Source organism: Narcine bancroftii, chromosome 6 (assembly GCF_036971445.1).
Source record: "Narcine bancroftii isolate sNarBan1 chromosome 6, sNarBan1.hap1, whole genome shotgun sequence".
NCBI lineage: Eukaryota > Metazoa > Chordata > Chondrichthyes > Torpediniformes > Narcinidae > Narcine > Narcine bancroftii.
The window spans coordinates 129,095,547-129,117,528 of NC_091474.1; the positions used below are offsets into that span (position 1 = coordinate 129,095,547).

The 21,982-nt window shown below is 45.1% G+C and overlaps 1 protein-coding gene and 1 long non-coding RNA gene across 6 annotated transcripts in view; one reads left to right on the forward strand and one right to left on the reverse strand.

Annotated features, from left to right (window-relative positions):
• khdrbs2 (KH domain containing, RNA binding, signal transduction associated 2) overlaps positions 1 to 21,982 on the reverse strand; it is a 513,661-nt gene that overhangs the window by 43,106 nt on the left and 448,573 nt on the right. For 3 of the 4 annotated variants that reach the window (XM_069886090.1, XM_069886094.1, XM_069886093.1), the window contains exons 9-12: positions 12,997 to 13,170; positions 11,010 to 11,065; positions 9,004 to 9,216; positions 8,532 to 8,628 (exon numbers count right to left, since the gene is read on the reverse strand). In XM_069886090.1, the coding sequence (XP_069742191.1) occupies positions 13,076 to 13,170 (95 nt within the window). In that variant the 3' untranslated portion in view covers positions 8,532 to 8,628; positions 9,004 to 9,216; positions 11,010 to 11,065; positions 12,997 to 13,075. The remainder of the gene's footprint in view (positions 1 to 8,531; positions 8,629 to 9,003; positions 9,217 to 11,009; positions 11,066 to 12,996; positions 13,171 to 21,982) is intronic. The other variant, XM_069886092.1, reaches the window with a different exon arrangement.
• Positions 1 to 21,982, forward strand: part of LOC138736482 (uncharacterized) — a 58,819-nt gene that overhangs the window by 27,039 nt on the left and 9,798 nt on the right. Inside the window, exon 5 of one of the 2 annotated variants that reach the window (XR_011340305.1) lies at positions 13,428 to 13,863. The exons of the other annotated variant lie outside the window; for it this stretch is intronic. This is a non-coding gene — a long non-coding RNA (uncharacterized lncRNA). Of the gene's footprint in view, positions 1 to 13,427; positions 13,864 to 21,982 lie in introns of those variants that run through there. 2 annotated transcript variants of the gene reach the window in all.

Consider the following 21,982-nt stretch of genomic DNA (forward strand, 5'->3'; position numbering starts at 1 on the left):
AGGGGGGCAAGAAGGAATAAAAGCTGGTCAGGCAAAGGAAGGAGTCATGTTGGGCAAAATAGGAAACATCGGGGTGGAGGAGGTTTTGTGGCGACAAGGTAGTCTAACTGTCCTCCAGGAATCTCAAGGAAAGTTGCTGGTGTCTGTGAAATTATTGGATGGATGATGTTGATGGAGGGGATGGTGTGGACGATGGTGTTGATGGACTGAACCTTGATCACACACCTCAGAAGTTTCTCATGGGCTTGGGCGGAGCAGTTCCCACACCACACAGTGATGAATCCTGATATTGGGAGAGTGGTGTTTTAGCCAGGACATTGTAGTCAGAGAAGTGCTGCGACTAAAGCAGAACGTTAGATTTTCAGTCTAGTCAGGCTAAAGGTGAAACTGTCAGGGGAGAAATGGGCTTTTTGATTGTTTTCACGTGATTGGACCGAATTCTGAAGGCCAGGAGTTGCATTTCCTAACTGGTGCTGAGAACACAAGAACGGAAGCAAAGATGGAGAAGGAGAAGGCCACTCTAGCACTCAAGCTCGGCCTATCATTCATGGATCAGGACCGATCTACTCCTGGCATTAACTCCTCTTCCCTGAATTTCCTGATCTTTAAAAAATGTGTCTACCTTTTCCTCTTTAAATGCTTCCAATTATTTATTCTATGGGGAGAGAATTCCAGACACCAGTATCTGTGAGATGAAGATTCCACACACCTCAGTTTTAAATGTCCACCCTTTAATCTTGTAACTATGTTGACTTGTGTGAAAACCTCCTACTAGTGGAGACATCTCAATATCTCCACTTTATCCGTCCATCCATCCATCCACCTACCCATCTACCTGCCTACCTACTTATTTATCTACCTTCCTGTTCCTTTCATAATTATTATCCTTTTTTCTTCTTGAGTGCCAATGTGTTCTATTTTTGCTGTTCCTGGAAAGCTGTAGCACGTAAGACTTTCATTGCAACTATACATTGTATTCATTCATTCATACTTCTGATCAGTCAACCAACTCATCCGGAGAATTAACCTGGTAAATCTTCTGTGGACTGCCTCCAATGGGAGTCTAACCTTACTAGAACTCCCCGTATGACCTCACCAACACCCTGTACAATTAAGAACTTACGAAATAGGAGCAGCAGTTGGCCATTTGACCCATCGAGCCTGCTCAGCCATTCATTAAGTTCATGATCATTGACTCAACTCCACCGACCTGCTTTGTCCCCATATCCCTTAATTTGTTTTTTTATGTAAAAGACTATCTAACTGAACCTTAAATATGTTTAATGAAGTAGCCTCAACTGCTTCCCTGGGCAGAGAATTCCACAGATTCACTATTCTCTGGGAAAAACAGTTTTTCCTCATCTCCATCTTAAATCTACTCCCCTGAATCTTGAGGCTGTGTCCCTAGTTCTGGTCTCACCTACCAGTGAAAACAATTTACACATCTCTATCTTATCTATCCCTTTCATATATTTATATGTTTCTCTAAGATCTCCTCTCATTCTTCTGAATTTGAGTGAGTATAATTCCAGGCAACCTGGTGAACCTCCTCTGGTCTGCATCCAAGGCCAGTATATCCTTCCTCAAGTATGGAGACCAGAAATGCACACAGTACTCCAGGTGCGGCCTCACCAGTACCTTGTACAGTTGCAGCATGACCTCCCTGCTTCTTCTAGCAATGAAGGCCAACATTCCATTTGCCTTCTTAATAACTTGTACCTGCCACCCAACTTTTTGCGATTCATGCCAAGCACTCCCAAGTTCTTCTGCACTACAGCATGCTGTAGTCTATCACCATTTAAATAATAATCTGCTCTTCTAATTTTCCTCCCATAATGGATGACCTCGCATTTACTAACATTGTACTCCATCGGCCAGACTTTTGCCCACTCACCTAACTTAACTATATCCTTCTGCAGCCTCTCCACATCCTCTGTACAATTTGCTTTTCCACTCAATTTAGTATAATCCGCAAACTTGGCTACACGACACTCTGTTCACTTTTCCAAATCATTAATGTAAATGGTGAACAGCTGTGGGCCCAGCACTGGCCCCTGCCGCACCCCATTTACCACTGTCTGTCAATCAGAAAACACCCATTTATCCCGACTCCCTGCCTTCTGTCAGTTAACCAATCCTCAATCCATGCCAATATACTTACCCTGACTCCATTCATCTGCATCTTATTGATAAGTCTCTTGTGTGGCACCTTATCAAACGCCCTCTGGAAATCCAAATATACAACATCAATCTGTTCCCCTCTATCTATTGAACCCATTATATCCTCAAAGAATTCCAGCAAGTTTGTCAAACAAGACCTGCCCTTTCTGAATCCATGCTGCGTCTGCCTGATGGTCTAAATGTCTCGCTTAATAATCCTTAATAACAGCTTCAAGCATTTTCCCGACTACAGATGTTAAGCTAACTGACTGATCGTTACCTGTCTTCTGCCTACATCCCTTCTTAAAAAGTGGCTGTCTTCCAATCTGTTTAGAGAATTTTGTTCAATGACGACCAACACATCGACAATAACTCCCGGCATTTCCCTCAGTACCCTGGGATATATCCCATCAGGACCAGGAGATTTGTCCACCTTCATTCCCATTAAGTTTGCTCATCACTATCTCTTTTGTAACAATTATTTTATCGAGACCCTCACCTCCCTATCACCACTCTTTGTCATGCTGGATGTGCCTTTCACCGTGAAGACTGACACAAAATATTTGTTCAATGCCTTGGCCATTTCCTCATTACTCAATATCAATCTCCCTTTCTCATCTTCCAAGGGACCCATGCTGACTCTAGTCACCCTCTTCCATTTAATATATAAAAAATTTTTGCTATCTGATTTTACATTTTGTGCTACTTTACCTTCATAATCCTCTTCCCTTTCCTTATTTCTCATTTAGTTGTCCTTTGTTTCCTTTTAAAGTTTTCCCAATCCTTTAGTTTCCCACTACTGTTGCAATACTGCCCGATTTCTAAACTCCAATCCTCTTGCAAAATACACTAATATGTCATTTGCCTTCCTGACCATTTGTGGTACCTGCTGCTAACGTTTTGTGATCCTTCTATTGTCTATTCACCTGAAATCACAAGCAATGGAGAACTCACAGATAATGTTCATGGACTGTAAATAAAAGTCTAGTAACTTGCGCTGTCCAGCAGGAATCTAAGCTGTGCTCCCATCTATTCCTTGTATCCACCTGTGACTTAAATATGGCAATGGTCTGCTGATAGCTCAGAGGATGATGAGGGGAAAATAATGCTGAGAGAACCATAAACCATTGATACTTGTTATGAATGTCCTGTGGCTCGCTAAGGAGCTGAAATAAACCACTGCCACCACACCAATGGTTGTTAATAACTGTTTTTATTCAAATTCAGCGTGTCCCTTTAAGGGCAGCATGAGCTCAGTCACCTGTGTCGACTAGGAATCGGCGGCCAGTGGATCTGTCTTGGATGTAGAAGAGGCTATTCACGTGGCCGTGGCCAACCATCGCAGCCATTAACAGTGGTTTTCCTGGCCGTTTCCCTGGTAATCGCAGGGCTGGCGGCACTTGCAGGCTTTAGCCCCCCAGCGCTGATGGCAGAAGCACCACAATGACTGGGCTTCTTCAGGCTTGCCCTTGGGGGAATCTTGCTGACAACGGGGTGTCAGCTTGGAGACCTGGCTGAGTGTTGCCTCGTTCTCCTGCTTAGCTCACCAGAGGGCATCCACCTGGGTTGCTGCCTTGCGGGGATCAGAGAAGTCCTCTTCAGACAAATGTCCTCTGGCATCTGTTGTAGAAAGATCTGTCTGAAGAGGAAGCATGGCTCGTGATCCTCTGCCAGGGCCAGCATCTCGTCCATGAGGGCTGAGGGGCTGCGGTCCTCCAACCCATCGAGATGTAAGAGTCTGGATGCACGCTGCTGGGGTAAGAGGCCAAACTTCCCCAGGAGCAGATTCTTGAGGGCTGTGTACTTTTCGGTCACTGGTGGCCGATGGATGATATCGTCCACCCTTGCCACCGTGTCCTGATCAAGGGCGCCCATGACATGGTAAAACTTGGTGGTATCAGCCGTGATGTTGCAGAGGTGGAATTGTGCCTCCGCTTGGCCGAAACAGGTCCGTGGGCGATGTGGCCAGAAAGGGGGAAGTTTGAGGGGTACCACGTTAACCTCTGCCATGTCCATCGTTGGTTGGGTCCAGAGGTTGCCTGGGCCCGTTGAGGTCACCAATGTGGCACTCTGAGGAGCTGAGTGTCCTTCCCCCCACAGCATTGGAAACACGAATTGAACCCCTGGTCCAACCCTGCGGGCTGCCAATGGCTCTACAATCAAAACCTTTGGCATTCATAGGACACAGATACAGATCGGGGAAGAGAAGTTTACTTGGAGCTTCGTCCTGGCCTCGGTGAGCACGGCGCTGTTGGGGGCTGACTTCCTAAGGGCTCACGGCCTGCTGGTGGACATGAGGGGCAGGAGGCTGCTCAACACCTGCACCTTCCGCTCAGTGCGCCTGGGCATGGTAGACAATGCCAGGTCGGAGATCGCCACAGTCCATCCTTAATTGGGAGAGCTGGTTGGTTTATTTAAGTCAACCATATTGCAGACTGAACCATGCAACAATGGCAAATCTCCGTCCTCATAGGCTGATAGATAACCAATTATATTTGCGCAGTAATCTCGTAGATACTTCGTCACAGTGATTCTAATGATGGAATTAAGTTTTATGTTCTGTGGTTGGATTTAAATTTACATTCCCAATCATCAGTCCGTCTGTGGATGCCTCATAAGATCAGTGTGCTATCATTCTGTAACAGAAAAATCCTGCCAATCCTGTGGAATACGGGGTCAGCTATGTTGGATCAAATGAAAGGTGGCTTCACAGGACCTTCTTTTTAATTCATTTTTAGATTCTGAGCATTGTCAGCAAGGCCAGCATTTAATGTCTGACCCTAATTAACCTTGAGAAGCTGGTGATGAATCATCTTCTTCAACAGCTACAGTTCTTCTGCCGAGGTTTTCCCAAAGAACTGTTGGAGAGGGTGTTCCAGCAAAGCAAGCTAAATAGTAAAAAGTTAGGAACAGAAATTCCAAGGAGCCTGTGAACAGAAATAACTAAAATTGCACAGACAGTTGAAAAAACACGATTAATTTTTAATCTTCATAATTTCTCCCTGTAATCTCTACATTCTTTCCACCTTGAATTTGCCCTTCAGTACGTATCCCAACCTGCAATCCCTTAAGCTACATGAGAAACGCTTCATCAAAGTAGTTTTTTGGTCCTTGTATCTCTGTTTCCTTACGCATCATCACCCTCCAACGCCTCTTCACATCTCACGCATTTGTATCCCATCACATCATTTCCCCCCTCCAATGCCTCTTCACCATCTTACACCTCTGTAACCTTACCCACCATCCTATTCCAACACCCTTTCACCATCTCACACTTCTGTAACCTTGCGCACTATCCTCCTCCAACACCTCTTCACCATCTCACACCTCTGTAACCTTACACACCATCCTCTCCCAACACTCCTTCACCATCTCTCACCTCTGTAACCTTACGCACTATCCTCCTCCAATACCCCTTCACAATCTCACACCTCTGTAACCTTCTTCAACAGCTCTCCCCACTAATATACCAATTTGCAGAGGTTGGGGACCAGATTTATTGTGCACTGCCAAAGGAAATAGATCCTTCCTGTTCACCCTGTCTATGATTCTAATCATTTCATTCACTTCAATTAAATCTCTGATCAACCTGTTTTATTCCAAAGAGAACGACCCTGGCCTGTCGAGTTACTCATGTCTGTGTTGACTCTCCTTTTGTTCTCCAATTTCATCCAAATTGCAAAGGTGTTGGGCGATTACCAGCCATGATCCTTTGGTGGAATCTCACTGTCCGAGTTCCTGCCTCACATCAACATGGGTGGGGGAGAGGTTCCTGCCTCAGATAAAATGCTGGAGGGGTAAAAGATCCAGCCACACATCAACATGGGAGGGGTAAAAGTTTCTGTCTCACATAAATGCTGGAGGGGGAAAGGTTCCTGCCTCACATGTAACAAGGATACATCAACGCTGGAGAGGAAGGTTCCAACTGATACTGTAAGACAGAAGACATTTTCCTCAATCCCCAAGCCACCGTTCAGGTCCCATTTGCCGGGAGCTGTCCAAGATTGGAAGCAACTTCAGTCCCCCATCTGATTGCAAGGAGAGCTTTGGACATTCCCTCCGCACCATTGCTGAGCAGGCGTGCATTACCTCTGCGATGTTGGCCAGCTCCGACTCTCCCTCAGCTCATTGGATGCATCCATAGCCTCCTCTCGCTCTGGGCTGCACCCTTCCAAAGCCACTACACGAATGGGCCACCTTGTGGCCATCTGCACGCTGCGCACTTTGGCCATTATGAGAGGATGAGTCTTGCTTTAGGGTGGGAGGTGGAGGAAGGCGAGAAGGAAGGGCTCAACTTACTGAGATGCCAAGTCTGCCTGAGGGATCTGGCTCCTCCTTCACCTCCCACACCTTTTCCTGTCCGTTACTGACATAGTAGCTCTCGTTTGCCCAGAATAGCAACACAACATCAACTGTGTTCACCGACAGTCGATAATATCCTAAATATTTCCCGAGCAGAGACTGAGAGCGAAGGGCATGTTTTGGAATTCACAAATAAATGGATATAGACATGCAATAAATTTGCAGACGTTACAATCAGGATTATAAAAAAACACCTGCTGGAAGAACTCAGCAGGTCGAGTGGCATCCATGGGAGGAAAAAGATATTGCCAATGTTTTGGATCGAAAGCCTTCATCAAAATTTGTCGAAGGGGGTTGACAGAAATTGCTGACAACAAATGGAGAGTTTAGCATGGATAGGTAATCGATGGAGTTGATGGGCTGAAGGGTCTGTTTCTGGGCTCAGTGAATCTTTGACTAGCCTCCGTCAATCCATGCCCAATCAGGTTGGGTCGTTTAGTACCTCTGACTGCAAACTTTCTGTAAGTTCCCTTCATCCATTTCCCCCAATGCTCTCTGGCCAACACTGGCTTCTGGTTAGAATCAGAATCAGAATCAGGATTTATTGTCATGAACAAGTCACAAAATGTATGGCAGCATCACAGTGCAAACGTTCATATTATGGACTATCTTACAACACTAAATATCCAAAAAAAAGTGCACAAAAAGTAAGGCAGTGTCTTTGGTTCATTGATTATTCAGGAATGTGATGGCAGTGGGGAAGAAGCTGTCCTTGTGCCGCTGAGTGGTCATCTTTAGGCTCCTGTACCTTTTCCCCAATGGTAGCAGAGTGAAGAGGGCATGGCTTGGGTGGTGGGGGCTCTGAGGATTGAGGCTGTCTCATGTAAATGTCCTCGATGGAGTGGAATCTGGTGCCTGTGATGTTGCAGGCCGCGTTAACAACCATCTGGAGTTTATTCTTGTCCTGAGAGTTGGTGCCTCTATACCAGACAGTGATGCAACCAGCTATAATTCTCTCCACGGTACACTTGTAGAGGTCTTCGGTGACATACCGAATCGCCTTAGACACCTCCCAAAGTATAGCCGCTGGCGAACCTTTTTCTTGATTGTATCAACATGGAGGCTCCAGGACAGATTCTCAGACATGTTGACACCGAAGAATATGAAGTTCTTGACCCTCTCCACTACTGAGCCCTCGATGAGGACTGGGTCGTGTTCCCCTGACTCCCTCCTGAACTCCACAATCATCTCCTTGGTTTTGCTAACGTTAAGCACAAGGTTGTTGATGTGACACCACTCAATGAGCTGTACTATCTCCCTCCTGTACGCTTCCTCATTGCCCTCAGTGACCCTGCGGACAACTGTGGTGCAATCAGCAAACTTGTAGATTTAAGTGAAGCTCTATTGTAGATGGGCTCTGTCTCGGGGTTTGGTGATCAGCGGTGATCTTCACTTATTTAATACTTTAACAGCAACCTTGGTGGTTCTTATAGCAACTTCTTTCTTAGTAACCACCTTGATCATACCCAAACCTGCTTTCATATCCTTCCATGATTTTGCCCTCCCCTCTTCTGCAACCTCCTCCAGCCATTTAACCCTCAGAGAAAGTTGTGTTCCAACCTCTTCTTATTTAATTACCCTGCCATAGTAACCATGCTATCAACCAGTGGGACCTAAAGCTCTGGGACTCGCTCCCTAAAGCTGTCTCTCCATACCTCGTGACATGATGCAGTGAAAAACATTGTCTAGCGTGCTATCCAGGCAAGTCAACCTATCCTCAATATAAAAGGCAGTGTTAAATAAAAACAAAGTGCAAAGAATAGCTACAGTGAACATATTCAGTTGAGCCAGTGCAAGGAGTGGGGACCAATCTATCCTTAGACCTGGCGGGGTGTGTTTTAAAACTTGTGTATCTTTTCCCTAATGGGAGGAGGGAGAAGAGAAGGGAATCAGGGTGGGATAGAGTTTTCCGTACTTTGGCTTCTTTCCCAAAGCAGTGGGAAGTGTGGACGGAATTGAAGGCAAGGATAGTTTGTGTGATGGGATGCTGTGAAATAGGATTGACTCACCAATCTTTTGGTCCCCTGCCTGAGTAAGTGGCTCAGAGCCAAATTTCCCATGGTAAACTGCTGCTGGACATCTTGTCAAAGGCAGGCACTGCAGAGGCTGGAAACAGGAGATAAATCAGAAACTGTTGGAAGTAGTCGGCAGTTTCTGGGCACTTATTTTTTTTTAAATTTAGCCATACAGCACTGTAACAGGGCAATTTGGCCCGATGAGTCCGTGCCGCTCAATTAACCCCCCCATTAACCTACAACCCGGTACATTTTCTTTGAAGGGTGGGAAGAAACTGGACCGCCCAGAGAAAACCCATGCAGAAACGGGGAGAATGTACAAACTCCTTACAGATAGCGCAGGATTCGAACCCAGGTCCGGTCTCAATTGCTGAGACCGTAAAGGCATTGTGCTAACCGCTACACTAACCGTGCTATGGGGGAAAGAAACAAAGTTTTGGAACAATGTCCTTTTGTCAAAACTCACGAGTTGCATCAGTGCGAGCTGCCATTGATCCACCTGCCAGTGATGTTTTCACCAACAGTCTCCTTCCCTCGTCCCGCAAGATCTTTCTCCTAATGATTCGATAACAAAGAACTTTGACCAGGGATTTGCCTTCTCCTCATTCCAGGGTCTTTCCTTCTCGAAATGTTTTCCGCAAACATTGAGCCACACTTCATGACAAGAGCTTTGATCAGGCTACAAGAAATCAGAGAGGTAACAGTTTGTGAGTACGTCCAGAAGGGGTGAAAGGAGGAAGTGAGGGGTGAGGGAGGTGAAGAATAAATCAAAAGAAAGTTTGACGGTCTCAGGGGTTAAGTGTCAAAATTGTTGAGGGAAAGCAAAGTAGAACAAGACAAGCCATGAAATGAAAAATGGGTCCTGCGTCTACAGCTGATAATGAGCAAATGGTGGAGTTTCTGGCAGAGGAGAAGGGTAGGTTCATTCCCCAAGAGCAGGTCCTCCACTCTTATTGTTATTTTTACCCACCATCTTGCTGCTCTGGATGTGCTTTGAAACGCTGACTGTTTCTTTCTCCCTGGATGAAGCCTGAGCATTCTGGGCAAATCATCATTCCTGATCTTCCATCAGTGCGAAGAGGAGTCACCTTTACTTCCTCGACCTCCCTCGGAGGAATTGGTGTTGAGTTGTTTCCAGGGACTGGCTTGGCACCTTGCACTTCTGTGAGTAATTAAAGGGGGCCCCTTACTTCTGCCCCAACCTATTGCCCTGTGTTTAATCCAAATGGAAGAGCCACCCATTTTAATGATAAAACTATGCACTCTTCAGTTTCAATCTGTGTGAACATGGCATAGCAGTATTTGTCAACCAGAAGTGCACAGATTTATTACACGTGGTCCAATTTTAAGACAAGGTGGTAAATTTGACGACAAGAACCCCCCCCAAAATTCTTAAAAGAATTTCCCACCTACACAAAACTAAGTTCCAGTCGGTGATTTGGGAAGGGATTTGAGCCCCCATCCCCATCCCCAACACTGGTGGTCTGTGGTATGTAAAGGAGTACTTCAAAAGTAAAACATTAAACTCTGCAGACAACATGATTGAAGTAAAAACACACAAAGCTGAAGAAACTCAGCAGGTCAAACCGTGTTTTTTTATAGGGTGGCACGGTTGGCGTCGTGGTTAGTGCCAAGCCTTTACAGCGCCAGTGATTTGGGACCGGACTGGGGTTCAAATCCCACGCTGTCTGTAAGGAGTTTGTACGTTCTCCCTGAGTCTGCATGGGGATCTGATTTCCTTACACCTTTCAAAAATGTACTGGGAGGGTGTTGGTTAATGGGGTATAAATTGGGCGGCATGGACTGATGGGCTGAAATGGCCTGTTAACACGCTGTATGTCTAAAAAAAATGTAGCAAAGATAAAACTACATAACTGACATTTCGGGCTTGAGCCTTTCATCAAGGTAAGGAGAAATGTCGACAGGTGTCCGAATAAAAAGGGAAGGGGGAGGGGAGGGGGGAGGAGCACGGTACCAAAGACAGGAGGTAATAGGTAGAGAAGGGAGGGAGGGCACAGCAGTAAGCAAGGGGAGCTAGGTGAACAGAGAGGGAGGGGAGGTGGAGAGCTGAGGGAAAGAAGACGGGAAGGGGGGAAAGGAGAGCAGGTTACCAAAAACTGGAAAAGTCGATGTTAACGCCAAGTGGGTCGGGAGAGCTCAGACGAAAAATCAGGTATACCTCAAAGGTATGGGGTGAAAAGAGGTTGAGAACCACTGCTGGACCCTCTGTCAGTGTAAACAGCGAATGAAGGTTAGTCAGATAATCTGCAAAGAAGAAAGGTGCATTGTTGTGCACACATTTGTCGTTCTTAGAGCCAGATGGGGCTCCTATATATTCACTGGCAGTTGATAATGTCAATGTATGTTTTAAAAGAAAGAAATATAGTTTTAAAGCCTTAATGGAAGTCAAATGGTGATGGGAATGATGTCAATGTAAGTTTTTGAACCTTGACTTGGCGTGGCATTGCTTACCTGAACCTTCATACTCGTCTTAAATTTTTTTTCATGGTTTAAATACTATCAGACACCTGGAAAGGAACAAAAATAGAGGACAAGCTTCAGGGATATGAATAGACAATGGCTGCAATTCAAACACAGCAGGTTTGAATATAGAAACCTTAATGTGAAGCAATACAGCACTCAATAAATCTTAGCATGCATCTCCAGGTGCAAGATGGTTTGCACAAACTGAGAAATCTCTTACAATTTTGTTACTATGAAAAAAGTAAACCAATCACAAGGTCAAAAATGCCATTGTTTCCATGTTGAACAACAACTACAGTAGATCAGAATCAATAGATCTTTGGACTAGCCTGAAAGAAATGATTGGTCAGTAATTGTTTTCGGGATTTTGGTTTTACATTGCAGTTTACACAATCCAAGTTTTAGCAAGAGTTGCATGACAATTATTGGTCATTTTAGTATTGTTTATAGGATGCAGGGTTATATTGTGTAAAGAAACAATGATGTCATCATTAGTTATTGCTAATTAGCCATTTTAATAACCTATAATTCCTACGTTTATCACATTTTGGAAGGTTTACTTTTTTAACTGACAGTAACTGCATCATTTGTAAATATTTAAAATAACTGTTGCATATTCAGCAAAATTATAGAGTTACTATTAGTGTTACCTTGTATTTGCAGGGTGTTTAACGTTTAGTCATCCTTTGAATCCTGCCGTATAGTCTCTTAATAATCAGCCATCATGTCTGATTGCCTCATAAAGATAAAACAGCCCCTCTAAACTGCTTTCACGAACGGTGAATTTCAGATACATTAGCACTGGAAATTGCAAATAAAGTTTTTTTAAAGGTGAAGGTCAAACAATTGGGCAGTGACGCTGATGATTTTCCTGGTAAAGACAAATATTATCACCTCAGTAATGCATTAAATGCCCTCTTTTGAGTGAAAACAAGAATGGGTTTCCATGTAAAACGCACATTATGATGGGATATTTAATGCATAGGTAAGTTCGATGTTCCGAGGGCTAGGCATTTAGACAGACTGTAGTGGGAAGAGATCTTACCTCATTAATCTCCGCTACATTGTCATGAGAGACATGCTAACACAAACAAGTCAATTAAAGTTTTGCGTTTAGTAAGAGAGTTTAAAATCCATTTATTGCTTTAACAGTTTCTGCATTAAAGTTTACTAAAGATCAATCAAGTCAGCAGATTATCTTGTTAACTTCTTTTTAAAATTATTTACATCCCATTGGGTGTTAATACAGATTTTATATCTTACACAAATATAAAAACCAACTAAGAGTTCGTTTTGGTTTATAATGGTAGCAAACAGTTTAGGCATTTCCTGCAGAACAAAAGAGGCAGACATTTAAGAACTGGAATGAAATAATTCAAAATTTTAGTTCTTTACAAAAGAGTTCAGCTTTATTGGCAAAATGTATTTGACAAATTAAAGTCACCTATTTAGATAAGCTTACACATGGAACTTTATGCAATTTTATTACCACATACAGGTAGAAACACTGAACAGATCACTTTAATAAAGTTAGCTACATACATAGCTGATTGTGTTCAACATTAAACATCATTTTTTTTAAAAATTAAATTTTACAAATTAAATATTGAACATCTTAAACTGACAAATATTGGAATAAGACAGTTTAAAACAACTTATCTACAGCTTGTCTATCACCTACTTCAAAAAGAATTTGGTTACAGTCTTCCCTAGACAAGCGTTTACCTTTAACTGGTGCACTGGAAAACTTAAAACGTCACCAGTTCATGCTAGTTGAACATACCTGTACTTCTACACATAGAACAATGAAAAACCAGTTGAGAGGGAACAGCATCCTTGTTGAATGGTGTGGGGACTGACTTGTCCATTCTATGAGTTACTGTCATAAATAATGACAACTTCCACTATAGTTTTTTTGGAAGTAGGAGTACCCGAGAAAAGCTATCCCTAGGTAAGAAAACGAATGAACTATTACTTGTCTTGCAGTTGTTTATATGATGACCACAGGACACACATGTAGTCACTGAGCTGAAGTCAAAGGACAAGGGCAGCCTTCAATATCTACCATAGGGGTGCTCTCTGTATGTCCCTCTTGACCTTGGAATTGGTGCTTTCAGATTCGGTCGGGGAGTCACCCATTCTTCTTGACCTTGCAAAGAGAAAAGCAAATGCAAGTCCAAATTGAAAGAGCAAACATGCAACGGAAAACTGAACAAGCGCAGTGTAAGAGTTAGTGGGTCACACATCTGCACTGGTCAGAGAAAGGGGAAAATTGTTCCCCGAGAAGAGTATCTGCATTGACCTACCTGTAAGACAAGCAATGGTTATGGTCAACAAAATGCAACATTGCCTTTACTTTCTAAGGAATTTCAGCATGACTTCCTTTTCCCTCAACAATTTCTATAGGTGCACACTCAAAACCAGACTCATTGGATGCATCACAGTGTAGTATGGGAACTGCTCTGCTCAAGACCGGAAGAAGCTCAGAGCATCACGTAGATGTCCCTCCCCTCCATGGACTCTATCTGCATCTCCCGCTGCCCAGGAAAGGCAGCCAACCTACTGAAAGACTCATCCAACTCCAGACAAACTCTCATTTTCTTCCTCCCATTTGGGAGAAGGCTCGAAAATATGAAAGCATGCATCAACAGGTTTAAAGACAGCTTCTTCTCCGAAGCCATCAAGCTCCTGAATGAACCCCATAAAAGGACTACCATGCTACCCTGGCTTGGTGCTAATTTCTCTGTCATCTTGCTGCAAACTAATACTCTGTGCATTGGGCTCTTCACACGGCTATATGAATGGTAGAGATAATCTGATGCTTGCTCCCAGAAGAACCCTCCTCACTGTACAAGGTATTTTGTGACAACTATACTTAAATGGAGATAGAGGAATCAATAACTTGGTGGCGAGTGGGACCAGCTAAAGGAGAAGGCTTTAAGCCCACAATAAGACGAGGAGAAAGTTTATTGTCATATATATAAGGTACAGATGTAATGATATACTTCCATTCGCACAACGATGTAAAACACACTAATAAGTAATACATATAAATTAACCATGAAAGAAAGAAAGAAGAAATCTGGAAATTCATCTGTAGACCAGCTAATTGGCCAGGCAATTCACCCAACTCAATAAAGCCAATTCACAGAGGGGCAGCAGCATAGATCATATCCAATGGATTTGGAGCAGCCACAACTTTTAGAGCTAGTTTAAAAACATTGTCTGTAGGTTAAATTGGCTTGTAGCAAGTTGTAAAATCTTATTGTGGCTCTTTGAAGAAACTCTCAAAATTAAGCGGGATCTTCTGTGAGCATGTCACTTACTTGGAAACTCTCCACTCACTCCCAATGGAAAAAATGCTCTGTAAGGCTTCAGTTATTTCAGACCTGCTGCTTATCAGGGAGGTAGAAGCTGTGAGGAGTTGAAAAATAAATGGCAGCTGGTGTGGACCCGGGAGAGTGGGGAAAGGAGATAAAGTGCTCCTCCGGGTGGGGGGGGGGGGTGGTCCTACTGCACCTTGCTAAGCTGATGATGCCCTACGGGTGTTAAGCAACCTGTAGAATGGGCCAGTGATTTTTTTTTAACATCAGCAAGGCTACAGAGGCCTGTGTACAAGATGGGAGTGTCCATGCTTGCCAGCGGGCTACTAGGGTTACTGGCTTCAGGGCAATCAGCTGCCAGGCGCAGGCCACCAGAGTGGGAGAAGACCATCTCCATCAAGAAGCAGGTGCCTGGGAGAGGATCCAACAGGGAAGGTGACCACGACAGCGGATCAGCGAGGGGCTTGGAGGGTGAAGGACTCATACCAGGGTGTGGGCTGCTGGAGATTGGCTCGTGAGAATCTGGTATTGAGACTGGGATCCGTGACGGTGCTGATGGCATTCAGGGATTTGATGGTTTGTGTTTGATTTGTGAGCCACTGAGAATAAAATGGGAGGACATCAACATTTAGTCTCACATTATCAAATGGATACTTGGACATGGATCTGTCAAGTGAGTTTGGGAAAGACTGCATTAAAGATGTTTAAGGTTTAAAAGCCACCTAACTGGTCCAGCACAGAAGGTGGGATATTGATTAACTTGCTGCATACAAACAAGAAAATGAACTACACTGAATATTGGTGTTGTATTCAGAAGTACACATAACAAAAATAGCTTACATTTATATTGTGGCTCTGGTATAAGTTATGTGTGGTCGGGGGTACACCTTTGGACAACATTTAATAGTGAGTTGCAGAAGAAAATATTACAGAAGGCAACCAAAAGCTTATAAACATGCAAATTAAAGGCAGGAATAGGCATTTCCCCAAGGAAAAGGCATTTCGCACTAGACGACGTGTGTTGAAGGTGAGCGGAAGGAAATTTAAGTGAGATGTGCCGGCGCTGGGCAAACATTTTCGAGAGAGAGTGGTGGGTGCCTGGAACGGACGGAGTGAAACGTGGAAGTCAGCAGATGCTATGACTGCAGTAAAAGCACACAGAAATACTGGAAGAACTCAGCCGGTTTTGCAGGGTCCATAGGAGGTAAAGATATATTACTGACATATCAGGCCTGAGCCATTCAAGGTATAAGCAAAAAAACTGCAGTGTCTAAACTGGCAAGGGGTAGTATTGGAAGCAGATACAATAGTAACTTCCATGAAGCTTCTTTATAAGTATGTGAATATGAAAGGAATGGAGGGCTATCTATCGATCTATCAGGTGCAAGCAGCCGAGCTTTGGTTTGCTTTGGGCATCATGATTGGCTGAAGGGCAGTTCCCTGTTCTGAACTCTTCTACATTCAGTCCCTCAGTTTGTTCTGTCCTTCAACAAGCCTGTGACTGGTTTTTACTCTGCATTCACATAAGCTCCCTTAAATCTTTCATCCATTTCCTTGTCAAGGATCTATTTTTAAGAGTGTTTTCAGCCTCTGCCTCCACTGTCCTTTGAGGAGGAGAGTTCTAGGAAAGGCAAAGTGCTGTCTTAGCTCTGTCTTTAGTGCATGGGTGCTTATTTTTGAACAGTGACATCTCTAACCATGGGGAAACACCCTCTCTACATCCAAGTCTTGAGACCCCCTTGGCCTAGGGGATTATTTGAAGGAGTAGCCTTCAAAGAAGGAAGAGGGAGAGAGAGGTTGAGAGTGGAGAGGTTTGCGATGGGATTCAGGAGGATAGAGCCTTTGAATTTGAAGGCATGGCTATAATCGACGTGCAGGATTCTCAAACTGCTTCAAAGATGTATGGGGTGGGTGGGTTAATTGGTCACACAGGTGTCATTGGGTGGGGTGGGCTCATGGGCCAGAAGTTACTGTGCTGTATCTCTACAAAATGATGAGACTGTAGCATGGCAGCACCCTCACAGGGATGCATGGGCAGAGAAGATATTCAATGAGAATTTATTGTCCATAAGTACAATGTACAGATGCCCCAAAATTCTTACGTAAGATACACCTACTACACAAGTATAAACTTTAAAGACAGAAAAAAAGATAACAAATACCAAAGGATAGATTAATGTTCACTCATTGTAGTGAGAGAGAAATGTGGGAATTATATTAGTTCATATTGTTATATCAATGGTATTTACTTCTGTTTTCTGCTTGACTCAATGACAGTAAAATGGCTGAAGTTCATCTTTAGTTGGCTTGACAGCCTCACAGACCAGTGTATTAATAGCACTGACCTACTTTCCTGTGCTCGATTTTTATCAGTAATGTCGAGCCAGGCTTCCACTAAATATTTAAAGCACAACATACTACCCCAGGACTGGAAATAAGAGTTTACTTAATGGTGCCAACTATCACTCCTACCTCTACCAGAGGTTTTGGTTCCAGAGACTTTAGTCCAGGTTGAAATGCCTGGTGGATGGAGTTCTGAGGGAGGAGAGAAGGTTAGCCAGGGTGGAACTGCTATCTTTTCAATGATACAGTATCCTGAGGCCATATATAAGGTAACAATGTACTTTGTAAAAAAGTGAGCTGAGAGGCAAGAGGGAGTTGTGGTTCACTCTCGTGCCAAGACCACAGTTCAGCCCTCACCCATGGGCACATAAACACATCTCACAGCATTTTGACCGAGATTCCATCAATAGGTTGCTGCATTGCCCAAATCTTCAAACGTATTTCATTAGCTGCAAGAAGGAGCTCGGATGGAAGTCTGGCAGTGGTTTTGCTTCCAGAAAGGGTGCACTGTGTGTGATCCACAGAAACTCAGAACCTCCACTGGCAGAAGTACACTGTACAGATGACGTAACAATATCACGTCAGCAACATAGGTTCAAATCCGGCACTGCCTCTATGCTCTCCCTGTGACCTGTACCACCAGTGCTTCGGTTTCCTCCCATTCCTCCAAAATGTATGGGGTTGGTAGCTTAATTGGATGTAACTGAGCAGCAGGGATTTCAATGGCTGAAATCAGCTCCTACTGTGTGGTATCGTTAACATTTAAGATTTAAAATCAATGTCACTACGGCTGTCATGACACATCTGAGCTGTGAGAGGGCCTTTAATATATTGGTTGCCTTTTCTCGGCAGCGGGAGATATAGGTGGAGTCCATTGAAGGGGAGAGAAGTTTGCGAGATGGTTCCGAGCTGCATCCACTGCCTTCTGCAGCTCCTTCTCCCCTGGAGCAGGGCAGCTCCTGACCCACGCGGTGATGCATCCAACAAGTACGCTTTCGCAGTGAATGTGTCGAATTTGTTGAGGGACAAGGGGGGGACATGCCAAACTCCTTTAGTCTTTGAAGGAAGTCTTCCAAGGACAGGGAGTGTCAAGGCAATAGGCAGCATAAAGAGGTGAGAGAGAAAGGGAGAGAGAGGTGTGTGTGGCAGCATCTAGCAGGTGATGGGTGATAGGAACCTGGTCAGGAAGGAGATGATGGGCAGATGAACCCCACTGGGAGACAGAGTGTCAGTCTGTGGGCGATGAGGACAGATAAAAAAAGGAAGATGGAGGCAAGTTGGTGAGGGTGGGAGTGGGGGAAGAGGAGGAGACAGAGGGTGGAAGGTGATATTTGGACACACGAGAGGCTGCATGTGCTGGAATCTTCTCAGTAAGGACAGTGATAAATGGTATAACCAATACCACTCTGCAAAGGACTGGGCTAGGCTGCAGGTTACCACACGTGCTCTGTGACGCTGAATGGTGCGAGTGCTCCTCAGATGGCTCCACAAGCCATCATCGTGAATAATTGTCCCTTCTGACCTCTGTCAGGACTGTCCAAATGCTTATAGCTTTCAAAAATGACGCATTTCAAAGTCAAAACCGCATGAAGCAATTTGAATTTTCAACATGGTTGGGAATGATTTTGATGAAGACTATATAAAAAAAATGGTATTAAAGAAAATGCCTTTGGGCAGATTCAGCCCACTCACTCTTATCAATATTACTGCAGTTTGTATGGAAAGGCTGATGCTGTGTGGATTTGCGTCAGAGGAATTGTAATTGCGAGTGGGATAATGTCAGGTTTTCAGGTTAATCTAATGTATTCAATGTAAAGTGGTGTGGGTTTTTGATGTAGTTTGGGCATTATACTCAGCTGGTAACAACAAAGTTGCATTTACATTGTACATGTATATGTTCTGAGGTGTTCCTCGAACCATCAGGCAGAATTTGGAATGTGCCTTATATTGAGAATTTAACCATGAACTTGATGGAGAAATTGCGGCAAATGACCCTGGGCCAAGGTCCTGCTACTATTGAACACAGAGAGACTGGGGCCAGTGTAACCACCTCTGAAACGCTTCCCACGTTCCATGTTTGATGAACAGTGATGCTTTGTAAGACTGAGCTGAGGGTACGTGAATGTAGCAAGGGATGCATTCTGATCAGATTTATTGTGTTCATTATGAATTAGGTTCATTTCTGAAATTAAAATTAAAGTTTTGTTTCTGAAGCATCTTCAGTGAGGAAAGAGAGAGAGTATGTGGTGGCTGAAGGCACAGGGTCCAGGTTTGAAGGAGGACTGGGATTTTAGGCAGGGGGTTTCGGAGCTAGAGAGAGGGTGAAACTCCAATGGGATTGGAAGGCCAATGAAGAATTTAAAATGGAAGGGATTCCTGAATGGAAGCCATTGCAATGCAGCGTTACAGGGTGGGGGAAAGGGGGAACGGGACTTGGTGTGAGGTGAGTTTCATGGATGGTGGTGGGGATCTGGAAAGATGGCTAGAAGAATATTGGAATATCTGGGATTGGAATTTGTGAGGACAAGGATGAGGATCTGGGTGAGGTGGGAGTATGGGGTGAAATTAGGGGTTTGCATCAGGTAAAAACATAAACATAAGGAATAGAAACAGGTGCTGCCATCTGGCCAATCGAGTCTGCTTTGTTTTTCAACAAGATCATGGCTGATTTGGTCATGGACTCAGCTCCACCTACTCTTAAATCCCCTATCAGGCAAAAATCTGTGACTTAAATATATTTAATGAGGCAGCCTCGACCACTTCCTTGGGCAGAGAATTCCACCAATTCACTACTCTCTGGGAGAAGCAGTTCTTTGTTTTAAATCTACTTTCCTAAATCTTGAGGCTAACCTGCTAGTAGAAACAAAATCTATCTTATCTGTTCTTTTCATAATTTTATTTGTCTTCATAAGACTTCCCTTTTATTTGTCTAAATTTCAGCGAGTATCGACGCAGGTGTCTCATAAGCTGACACCTTCATCTCTGGAATCAATTTGGTGAACCTCCTCTGCAATGCCTCCAAAGCCAGTATATCCTTCCTCAAGTAAAGAGACCAGAAGTGGAGATAATACACCTGGTGCAACCAGTTGCAGCTGAACCTATAGGGCGGCATGGTTAGTGTAGCGATTAGGTCAAGACTGTTACAACATCAGGGTCATGCATTGGCTGTAAGGAGTTTGTATGTTCTCCCCATGACTGCATGGGTTTTCCCCAGGGTCCAGTTCCCTCTCACCTTACAAACATATCGGGGTTGTAGGTTAATTGGGCAGCATGGGCTCATGGGTCGAAAGGGTTTAGCATCAAGGTTAGGATGTCCCATCTGTGGGCTGCAAGACTAGTGCACCTCATGCATGTGTCCATCAGGGTTAGGAGGTTCCGTCTGTGGTCTGCAGGACCAGTGCACCATTTGCATGGGTCCATCAGGGTTAGGATATGAGTCTGTGGGCTGCAGGACCAGTGCACCATCTGCATGTGTCCATCAGGGTTAGGAGGTCCTGTCTGTGGGCCACAGGACCAGTGAACCTCCTGCATGTGGCAATCACGGTTAGAGAGTCAGTCTGTGGGCTGCAGGACCAGTGCACCTCCTGAATTTTTCGATCAGGGTTAGGATCTCCTGCCTGTGAGCCACAGGACCATTGCACCTCCTGAATGTGTCCATCAGGGTAAGGATGTCCCGTCTGTGGGGCGCAACCAGTGCACAGCCTGCATTTGTCCATCAGAGTAGGATATCCCATCTGTTGAGTGCAGGAGCAGTGCACCTTCTGACCGTGACCATCAGGGTTAGGATGTCCCGTCTGTGGGCTGCAGGACCAGTGTGCCTCCTGCATATGACCATCAGGGTTAGGATAATCCATCTGTGTGCTGCAGGACCAGTGCGCTTCCTGCATGTGCCCATCAGGGTTAGGATGTCCACCTGTGTGCTACAGGACCAGTGCACGTCATGCATATGTCCATCAGGGTTAGGATATCCTGTCTGTGGGCCGCAACCGGTGCATCTCCTGTATGTGTCCATCAGGGTTAGGATACCCGTCTGTGGCTACAGTATCATTGTACTTCCTGCATGTGTCCATCAGCATTAGGGTGTTAGTCCGTGGGCAGCAGGACCAGTGCACCTCCTGCATGTGTCCATTAGGGTTGGGATGTCCCATCTGTGGGCTGCAGGACCGGTGCACCTCCTGCATGTGTCCATCAGGGTTGGGATGTCCAATCTGTGGGTTACTAGACCATTGCACCTCCTGCATGTGTCCATCAGGGTTGGGATGTCCAATCTGTGGGTTACTAGACCATTACACCTCCTGCATGTGTCCATCAGGGTTAGGATACCCGTCTGTGGCTACAGTATCATTGTACTTCCTGCATGTGTCCATCAGCATTAGGGTGTTAGTCCGTGGGCTGCAGGACCAGTGCACCTCCTGTATGTGTCCATCAGGATTGGGATGTCCGTCTGTGGGCTGCAGGACCAGAGCACCTCTGGCCTGTGCCATTCAGGCTTGTGTGTCAGTCTGTGCACTGCAGGGACAGTGCACCTCCTGCAATGTGTTTATCAGCATTAGGGTGTTAGTCCGTGGGCTGCAGGACAAGAGCGCCTCTGGCCTGCGTCAATCAGGGTTAGAGTGTCAGTGTGTGGGCTGCAGGACCAGTGCACCTCCTACATGTGTCCATCAGGGTAGGATATCCCATCTGTGGGCTGCAGGAGCAGTGCACTTCCTGCCTGTGTCCATCCGGGTTAGGATGTCCAATCTGTGGGCTGCTAGACCAGTGCGCCTCCTGCATGTGTCCATCAGGGTTAGGATGTCCCATCTGTGGGCTGCAGGACCAGTGTGTGTCCTGCATGTGTCCATCAGTGTTAGGATGTCTGTGTGTGGACTACAGGACATTGTATCTCCTGCATGTGTCCATCAGGGTTAGGATGTCCTGTTTGTGGCATGCAAAACCAGTGAACGTCCTGCATGTGTCCATCAGGGTTAGGATGTCAGTATGTGGGCTACATGACAAGTGCACTTCCTGCAAGTATCCATCAGGGTTGCGATGTCCCATCTGTGGCCTGCAAGACCAGTGCACCTCCTGCATGTGTCCATCAGGGTTGGGATGTCCGTCTGTGAGCTGCAGGACCAGAGCACCTCTGGCCTGTGCCATTCAGGCTTGGGTGTCAGTCTGTGCACTGCAGGACCAGTGCACCTCCTGCATGTGTCCATCAGGGTAGGATATCCCATCTGTGGGCTGCAGGAGCAGTGCACTTCCTGCCTGTGTCCATCCGGGTTAGGATGTCCAATCTGTGGGCTGCAGGACAAGTAC